This window comes from Crassostrea angulata, chromosome 1 (assembly GCF_025612915.1).
Source record: "Crassostrea angulata isolate pt1a10 chromosome 1, ASM2561291v2, whole genome shotgun sequence".
Taxonomy (NCBI): domain Eukaryota; kingdom Metazoa; phylum Mollusca; class Bivalvia; order Ostreida; family Ostreidae; genus Magallana; species Magallana angulata.
In genome coordinates, this window is record NC_069111.1 from 43,114,577 (window position 1) to 43,125,232 (window position 10,656).

At 34.1% G+C, this 10,656-nt stretch overlaps 1 protein-coding gene across 1 annotated transcript; it reads left to right on the plus strand.

The window, feature by feature from the left end:
- The first annotated feature begins 2,120 nt into the window (after window positions 1-2,120).
- On the plus strand, window positions 2,121-10,019 carry LOC128192511 (uncharacterized). Its single transcript, XM_052865251.1, has 3 exons — window positions 2,121-2,499; window positions 9,243-9,428; window positions 9,577-10,019. The coding sequence occupies exons 1-3, from the start codon at window positions 2,121-2,123 to the stop codon at window positions 9,780-9,782; spliced, it is 771 nt and encodes a 256-aa protein (XP_052721211.1). The 3' UTR covers window positions 9,783-10,019.
- The last annotated feature ends 637 nt before the right edge of the window (window positions 10,020-10,656 follow it).

Genomic DNA, 10,656 nt, shown 5'->3' on the forward strand with positions numbered 1-10,656 from the left:
GGTTTATTATCATGATGGTTCATTAATCCGAATGTTTTAAAGTTAGTCGGTTCATTAGATAGGTTTATTCATGTACATGTGAATTTTACAGGTTCAGAAGTCAGAAAATACAAAAAGTATAAGTTGGTAAATGTAAAGTTTTGAACGACACCATTATATATACTGACCATAAAGAATCCTTATTCGTTACTACACAATACTATTATAGTCTCATAAACAATAACCAACATAAGAAGGTGCAAATATAGAAACCAATGGTTACACCCCTGATTTTGATTTTTAGCTCACCTAATTCAAAGGCTTAAGTGAGATTTTCTGAACAACATTTGTTTGTCGTCGTCGTAATCATCTTCATCTTCTCCAGAATCACTGGGCCAATTTCAGCCTACCCTGGTACAAAGCATCCTTTTGCAAATGAAGGTTTATTTCCCTTAAAGGAGAATATAATTTGGAAAGAGTGAAAATATGGTTGGGTGTAATATAAATCTTATTAATGTTTTTGTAAATTAGGTTTTTAATCATCTTGTGTTTTTGAAAGGAAAGGGGTCAGATTTAAGCATAAGTTTAAACAATTTCTGTGGATTGCTATTTTTTTTATAGCTTAGTTCAACCCCTGCTATTTTTTACTTAATATATTTACTGAGTACATGTTAGCATCTAGGTATAATCTGTGATCTCCAAGTTGAAATATTTCCGATGATTTTGCTATATTTAAAATGCCATGTACACATACAGTTTGGAGAAGGAGTTATTGGACTCTTAAATATAAAAATGTATGTAATTAAAATATATCGATTATACGAAAATGTATCGTTATCGGTACCATTTCAAGATTTGCAGTCATATGTTTACTTTCCTTAGCAAATATTTATTTATCAGCGGCCTGAGGCAAAAAGTTTAAAATTGACTTTATTTGACTTTGTTCAAACTGTATAGTATATGCTGTATTTAAATATAGTAGTCAGCACTACTTTTAAATTGCTTTAGAATCAAGCTTTTTTTATTATGTGGGTAATCCCAAATCTAAAGAAAACATGCTTAATGACTTCTGTATTTTTTCTTAAAAATTGCAATCTTCAAATATACAGGAAAGACTTTTTTTTTAATTTAACATGAGAATTTCATTACAGTACTTGTCATATACATCATCTGTGGTTTATTTTGATTGATTATGATTACATGTAACACGAATTGAAATATTTAAATAAATAACTTATCAAGAAAACACATTTCGTTTTAGTTAATGTTTCGAAAATTCTTTCATGCCTATTTGCGGCATCAATTTTGATTGAATAACTTGGAATGATACATTATAAATGACTATTTTAAGCAGAAAAACAGTTTGTTTCACTTAGAAATTCAGAGAATTCTTTCTTCGTAATTCCTTGCGTCAACTGTTACTGATTTACACGACAAAGTACATTTTAAATGAATATCTAATACAGTTTTATACAGAAAAAACATATTTTGTTTTGAGATTTCTTTCATTGGAATCCCCTGCATCAATTCTGATTGGTACTCTATGTTATATGTGGGTGCGCCTTTTTCGCCCAATGACCCCCCCCCCCCCCCCACCCCCACCCCCTACCCACACACGCACGCACGCACAAAGAACACCATCACTGTAACAGTGACAATTTTTCACATTTAATAATTCATTATTTATATATACATTGTAGTTTATTTTCCAATATTGCTTTCTTTGATACGTTTGGGTTATCTATAATAAGACAGGTCAGTTGGTGCATTTTCATTTGAAGAATATGATGTCTACAATAGGGGGCCTCTATTATATATTGTGTTCATGTTTTTCAAATCGAGGAACATTAGAAAAGTGAACTTCACTGTAGTGACTGGTACGTTAAATCTAAAAATTAATCCTTTTATATTTGTGATTCGATCCTTATTCAGTGCATTTTATACAAAGGTTTATTTAAGTGTAGCTATTTTGTGTGGTGCATGTTTGAAATATTGAAAAACATGCTGGCATAGGCACACTTTGTAAGCACACCATTAAGAAATATTGGGTTTTGAACCAATGCATAATTGAGCAAGCTTTTGTATTTAAATAACATCACTCTCGATTGAGGCAGTTTTTAGCACAGTGTCAAGTTTGTAACATGTATTTCAAATTAAGAGCAAAAATATTGGTGTGTTGTATATGTTTAGCTAGTGAAATCTTTGCTTTGGAGATTGATGATTATAAATACAAACGAGTCAAAGAACTGAACGATAAAATAGCATTGGATCCAGAACTATTTCTTTACCGCACATTGTCTGCCATCCATTGTATTTCAAAATGTGCTTTAATTCCAAACTGTGAGTCGGTGTTCTACTTTCAATCATCTTGCAAAGGTTATTCTGTCGTTTATTCGCCGAGTTCTTCAAGTTTGACTCTAATATCCGGAGCTCGCTATTATGTTAACACAGAAGAGCCAACTGAAGAGACAATAACCGAAAGAAACGCTGATGTCTTCACAACTAGAAATGCCATGTTGGGTAAGTTGTTTTCTGTAAACAGTTACTTAACCTAATTCACTTTAATTTAGAATAATTGGTATCCAAGGGTAACCGTGCATGATCTGTTGATCTATGATTGTTTGCGTTTCCGAAAATAATTATCGGTAATTATGTGACCCTCGGAAAATGAACAAGTCAATCAGTATTCGTTTTACAAGATTTATTAAAACTCCACAAACTTATTAAACTATTCCGCGAGGTCAGGAGTCGGTGGTACGAGCGCCTTGACCGTCGCTCTCCAACTGCCGAATAATTGAACATGGTCAGCAATTACATATAGATGGCAAAACAATATAATTGAAATACTATCATCAGTTTAGAATTTTCAAATTTTACAATATTTAATAAAAAAAATAGCTTTTAAAAATATTTGGAGAGGTAAAAGTTGTATAACCCCGATCGGGATTCGAACTCATGACTAACAGATTCGTAGTAAACCCTCTAACCCACTGCGCTACGCTGTTAGGTGACAATATTGGGAAATAACACACTATTTTATTGTTTATTTCGATAAACAATACGTCACATCATGGAAGTATCCCATACCACCTTAGAGTGTCCAGATTAAAGTCACTCAACGCCAGTGACAGGGGAAAAGGTGTCATGTCCAAGGGGAACATTTCACATGGTGATAATAATTTCACATTACATAAATCGTGTAAGTGGTCTCTTTGTCCGAAGTAACAATTTAGATACTTTCCCCTCTCTTACTTTACAGGGTTAAACAATCGTGAATAATTTTTCACTATGACTTTAAAGTAGTGAAATTTTGATTAGCGTTAATTTTATTTACTGTTCTAGATTCTGATTTGCGGGAAAAATTTGACGCGGAAAAAAACAACTGATAAACGGTAGTTTATAACAGATGAAAAAATCATACCTTAAAACTTTAGGTAGATCTGGTGGTTAATTTGTTGACCATCCAGCCTGCTTAAAGGGACTTGGACACGATTTGAGATCAAAAATTCTATTTTTATTTTTTATGTATAAAATGGTTTACTGGTGCATTTTAAATGATTGACCAAAATATTGAATGTTAAAGTCAAGTTACGAGAAAGATACAGAGGTAAGAATTGGTTGTTATGTAAACAAAGCTCGAGTCTTATAGTTGTTTACAACAAATGTAATGTAGAGAATTGCCATTTCTTAGACAAAATGACATGTTAAAACAATTTAAACTAATTCAGTATCTTCATAAACACTATTATCAACAAAAAAAAGATACATTTGATTGAAACTTACACCAATACAAGACATATGTAAAAATGACAATATTCGAGCTTTGTTTACAAAACAAAGAATTATGGACTCTGTAACTTGCTTATAACTTGATATTTGACTTTTAAATTTTGATATAGCATTATAAACTTCTATATTTATCAGTATAAACATTGAAAATGGAAAACTAAAATTTGAAAATTTTAAGTCAAATCGAATCCAAGTCCCTTTAAGTTTTTTTTTCATACAAGGTATATTATAATTAAGAAAATATTACGAGATAGGCTAATATTTTTTTTTTCTAGACGCCATATAATTTCCTTAATACTTTATATTCATGGACTTCATTGTATGTGGATATATGGACCTATGTCAAGTGATATTGACCGAAGACACGGAAAGTGATATCGACCGAGCTTGCTAAGTATATGAATAAATGTAGTCACGAACAACTGATCATAAATAATTCTCATTTATTAACACAATTGGTGAAAAGCTATTTTAACTATTACCCTCAACTGTCATAAAATGTATTGGTTTTGAAAGCAAATTGTTGTCTTTGATATTAAAGGGACTTAAATTTGAATATACATATAGGTACGTTTTCATTTAAACCCGCTTTAACCCTCGCCAAATCATTTATGTATTAACCTTAATTTTGTTAATGCATTTACAATACAATTTTTGTGCTAATTTTCTTTTTAAAAAGTCGCACAATTTCCAACGAAGTGTGCGTTACTGACTGCTTATTGATATCGAACCGTCAGGTATTTAGATCACCTGATTTAGATTTAGAGTCACTACGACGTATTGCAAATGGTTTTCGTCCGCCGTCGTGTGGTAACAATCGAACATTTTTAATTTTTTCTGAAAAAATACACGACCAATTCTTTCCAAATTTGGGAGGGAAAAACAAGCATAAAGTATTAATGTAATATGTAATTTGTTAAAGCTAAATATACCGTGTTTAACGCTGTTTTTGCATTGCGGGAAACCCGACTCAAACTATGTCAGTGTGATGATCTACACAAGTAATAATATTTCTGCAGAATGTACAATCTAAATCAAACGCTTTTTAAATAAAGAAAATGATTTTCAGTAACTATGTTTATACTATCGATCCGGGGCCCGTTCAATTACATTTAACAATACTGAAAAATACATTTATGATTTACCTTTAATAAATTTGACACCTTTCACCCATCAAATATGAAGTAAAAAGGGGAAAATGAAAGCCAATAAATTCAATTAGTGAGTTTAAAATTTTTAAAAATATTTTGCACCATGGAAGTTGGGGGGAAATGAAATGCAACAAAAATGCACGTTTGCACTACATGCACATCGTACAGGTATATTTTTCCGCATTATACATTACACAATCTACTCAAACAAATAAAACGTAAATCAAACAAGAGATGTTTGTGAAACACTTATGCCCCCTCCCTTGGAAACATCTACATAGGAAAATAACAGAAACTGCAAATAATTGGAATTTTTCTAAGTAAAAGAGGCATAACTCTGTCTAAAATTCCTTAATTGTAACCAAAATATAACTTGACCTATAGACATTATTATGATAAATCTGTATACCAAATTTCATTTCAATACATGCAACCTCTGCGAAGAAAACGAACGGAAACTGTCGGTGGACCAATCGATGCTTAACAATTTTTTTCCTGGAGGTGACATCAGCATGGACGAAATCTCCACACTTATTCGTGATCTGAAACGTAGAAAAGCTCCAGGAAAAGATTTCATCCAAAACGAACACATCATTTATGGTGGCTCAGAACTGAAACTCTGTTTGCTTCATTTATTTAACTCTATTATTAAATCTGGCCAGATCCCAGATTCTTGGAAAAGGGACATTATTGTTCCCATACACAAAGGAGGTAATAAGCCAAAGAAATCCCCAGATAGCTATAGACCGATAGCTTTACTCCCTTGCCTTTTAAAACTGTTTGAAAAGATTTTACTTACCAGGATCAAAACCCATGTTCTATCCTCATCCGACTTTCCTAACGCCCAGTAACAGGGATACGCTGCATTCCTCGATACTCAAAAAGCATTTGATACTGTCTGGAGGCACGGTCTAATGTACAAGCTTCATCGTCTTGGAGTTTCTGGGCGGTTATGGACTTTAATTGACGACTGCCATACTGGTAAATCTTGCTCTGTCGTGGTGAACTACACTAACTCTGTTTGGTTCCCTGTCTCACAAGGAGTTCGCCAAGGAGGCATACTCTCAACTTTTCTCTATCTTGTGTTCATCAATGACCTTCTCCAAGAAATTCAAAGTCAATGTTCAAATACGGGAATCTACAACATCGCTAGCTCCAACCCCACGCTTGCAGACGATATATCTTGCATCGCCCTGACGCCTGTAGTCATCCAAAACATCCTTACCACCGCATATAAGTACTCCACAAATTGGAGATTCAAATTCAAAGCAGATAAATCAAGCGTTCTTAGATTCTCCTCTTCATCAATTCGAAACCAGTCGAATCTCTCATGGCTTCTCGGAAATGAATCTGTCGAATTATCGGAATCATACAATCACCTAGGAATCCTCCTGCAATCTAAACTGGTCCATACCGAAAAAATCGAAAACGGATGTAGAAAAGGGAGACAAGCGTACTTCGGTATCAAAATACGGGATCATCTTAATCCCGACACTTTATCCCGACTGTATAAAAAAGTTGTCCTTCCATCTATTCTCTACGGACGCGAACTCTGGTGCGACCTTCGGCAACGAGATCTCCAAGCACTCAGCACGCTCCAACATTTCATATGCAAAAACGCTATGGGCCTTCCAAAAACAACGAGATCGGACATTTGTGAATCCCTCTTCGGACTTCCTCCCATATCATCCGAAATTGATAAAAGAAAACTTCTTTTTTACGGTCGATTATGAGATCTAGACACTAAAACCCTTACCAAACAGTTATTTCTACATCGACTGTTCTCCTATCTACAATCCCCCGAACGCAAACAACTTGGCTTTATTCACGACATCATTGCTCTCATGCTGAAGTACAATCTCTTTCAATACCTCACAGTTTATCTTCAAGTTGGCTATTTTCCCCCGAAACTTCTATGGAAAAAATCCGTAAAAGAAGCAGTAACGAACTCTCATATTGACTCAAGACGCCATCGGATGTTTTCTGACCCAGATTTTTACCCTTTCAGTAAGATAAACGGAGGAAGACCACCTTCTGCTATATGGAAAATCCCATCCAATGTTTTCGAAATAGAACTTTGTAAATTTATTGTTAAACTATGGACACTTCCTGAAATTTCACCGGAAATTTGTCTTATGTGCAGCAACAATTTTACCAACGTCTTTGAGCACATCTCCACCGTTTGTCCAGGGACGTCTGCATTTCGAGAAGCTTGGTGGGATACAGTTATCGAAAACTTCGATATCTCTCTTAGTGCTGAACTCAGTGGTCTCTGTATACGTGACCTCTACCTCTTTTTGCTCGGGTCGAGACTTATCTCCAACATTACAGCTAACTTTGATTTACGCACCTTGCACATCCTCAACTTCCGCTTCTTGAGGGGCACCGCAGCATGGTACAACCGATACCTGTGTTCTATTCAAAACACGACGTAAATAGTCAAGAATAGTCAAGAGACTTTTCTACACTGTGCACATTGTTATAGTTGTAGTTTACATCAAGTCATACTAAAATGGACATCCCCATGTTTATAAGTTTCTGTTTTTGTTTTCTTTGTTATTTTTTTATTTTTTTTTTCTTTTCTTCGATGCCAAGTGGCAATAGGGTAATATAGTTTTTCTTTTCTTGTTTGTTTGTGTGTGTGTGTGTAATGATTTTTGTATATTGTTCTTTGTAAAATTTCATGCCACAATCTCCTAAGGGAGGAAATAAAGAAAGAATGAATGAATAAAAGGCAGATGCAAATAATACTGTGTTTAAAGCATGGTAAGAAATTTCTATGCGAGAACTGATACAACCTATCAAAACTATATTTCATATGAATTAATTAAAATTTAAAAAACAAATTGTACAGTTTAACATAATGGTCAGCAATGATATTCTCTGCAACAGAATTAGCAATCATTTTATATTTAGGCGAAAAGTTATGACTACCCTTGGCTAGATGTAGATTTTGGGCTCAACTTTTGTCGGGCGCAAAATTCCGCCTTTTATTGAGACAGACCTTAGTCCATATATTTTACTAAAGTCCGAATTTACACCAGGTTTAAGGTTACGCCGGGTGAACGTCTTTTAGTGAAACAGGGCCCTGATACTGAATAGACTCTACATTAAAAAGGTAAAGTGTTCTACCAAAATTCTAATTTTCATGTCCCCCAAGGCAGGGCAAAAACAGTCGTTTTGTGTATGTGTATGTTTATATTCAAAAATCGCCAACTTTACTTTAACTGGCACTGAATAAAAATTTACTGCATATTTAGAGAGACTATGAAGCTCTCTACTTAGATTGTAAATATCTTGTGGCCAAAATGGTCATTTAGTGATAATGCATATAATGTTAAAAAATATTTTCCTTTTTTTCTAAAACTGAATTTTAACTGTCTGATTATTTTGATAGACTATAAACACTTTACCAAAATTGTTACATATAATTTTATGATTCACTCCTTACTGCAAGGTGTGGCTGAAATGGTCATGTAGTGTTAATGTTTAAAAAATCTTTTATTTGCTTAAAGATACTAAATAAAATCTGACTTCATAACTAGAAATATTAGAAACCCCTTTAACTAAATTGTAAATTACATGGTCCCCAAGATAGGGGTTTTTAAAACATTGCTATAATGTTTAAAATGCTTCCTCTCTTTTACTGACAATAAATACTGAACGCTTATTTAGAAGACAATAACGCTGTCTTTAAAGACATCTAAGGCAGGAGTTCTGGCTTAGGAGGGGTAGGGAGTAAGCATAGGTTTAAAGATAGTGTTCGTGTCTTCTGCTGTTAATTGTCATTGACATGATTACATAATATTACGCGCAATTTAAGTGAGAAAATCAGTCAGTCTACCATTTTTTATCCAAAAGCCCTGTGGGAGGGATTTCTGTGTGGCCCCTGGGAATGGGCGAGTTTAGGTAAAACATTACTAGCCATCTTCAGTTTATTTATGAAAACATATACACCTCAAAGCTACTGGAAGCTTAACAGCGAACAAAAAATATTGAGAACTTTTTTACCTAACATAAGGGTCTTGCATCTTTTTCAAAATCCGCCAGAATTTTAGATTTCATAGTCCTCGTTGCAAACTTTCAAGTAGTGGGGGAGTTATTACATGTGGAATATTTTAGATTTTTTTCACAATGAAGTTACTTCAGGAAGAAACTTCATTAAATGCTAATATGAGGTTGCTCGAAAGGTTTGTGAATGGGCTATGGTACTTAGGCGACCGTTAAGGTCTGTGAGACTTTTGTAATTACTATGCAATACTATATTTTGGATATGCTTCCCTCCCACGTGTAATATTAACTCACTGGTTCAATGTCTTTCAGATATGTGCACAGCCCTAATTCCTGATGGTTACATTTGGAGTGTGTCACTTGAAATTTGCTATCATCTAAATACCATAAAGCTTATTGCTGTGGAAGCCAAGGCAAAATGTCAGGCAGAGCATCCAAACAGTCGTCTTTTGTTGATAGACTCAGATGTAATTTACAATTTTGCAGTTTCAATAATTGGTAAGAAATTGGTTGAAATGTGAAATTAAATGATACAATTATAATCGTAATTTCGTTATTTTCCTGATATTATTGTTTTCTGGTCTGAGCTTTGCCTAGATATGTGATCGTCAGAATGGTCCGAATAAAGAGAATAACTGTTTTGTAGATACCTTCAACACTGGACCGATATATCTACAAGGAACTAAGTCAGGCTCCAACTTTGTCGACGATGATGGACAGGTTATTACTTACTTTAACTGGGATTCAGGACAACCTGGCAATGGGAACTACCTTCGGACCGACACCGATACACGTTTACAAGAGACATCTTCTGGAACATACACTTACAAATTTATATGTCGATTGTATTGAACAGTCAAAATTGCAGTGTTGTCGCCAAGGCACAGATGCTTGTAAATACAAACGCGTCCTACCCAGTCGTCTCGCGTTAAACCATCGAGAGGGTTTTTTTTTAATTAGAAATATTTTAGAGTCTGATAAACATTAATTGTCTGCAGACTTTTCCGTTTTTTCCCGTTTACGACAAAGAGCACACGGCAGGTGGGACAGGTCAGCAGAGAGTGCCCACTCCTCCTAGGCACCTCTATCTTTTTAGATGTCCGTGTTGCTCTGTTTTGAATTTGTATTTCGTTTTATGGATTTTGGAGATGGTTGACAGTTTGTTATTGTCATTTTTCCATTTAAAATATAAATTTGGTTGGCTAAACCAAATGGTTCTTTGTTTTTAATAAGAAATACAGTGTTGTCGCCAAACATAGAAAACCCACCCATCTCGTTCGTCTCGCGTTGAACCCTTGGAATTTTTTTTATTAAGAATTATTTTAGACTCGTTTATCAATTAGATGCTATAATTATATAATTTAAGACCCATTTCACGTTTAGAAGACTCTTAAAATACATCTAAATCAGTGAATTTAACACATTTAAAAAATTGATTACTTTTACTTCTAAAGAAGTAAATAATGTATTTGTCTTATTTATCATAAAATGTTAAGCTATATGCTTACTTATCATACCAGCAAGTTTTTGCGGCAAAATGAAATTCAGAATAATACAGCTCATACTGCTTTAAAAAGGCGATTGTGCCCTGAAAACAGCTGACATATAATTCCCACACTTCTGTTTGACTGTCTGTTTTTGCAAAAATAAGGTACGAAAATATTTAATGTTTCTTTTTGTTTTAAAACAATTCGCTACTGTAATTATTGTTTGCATTATCCGAAAT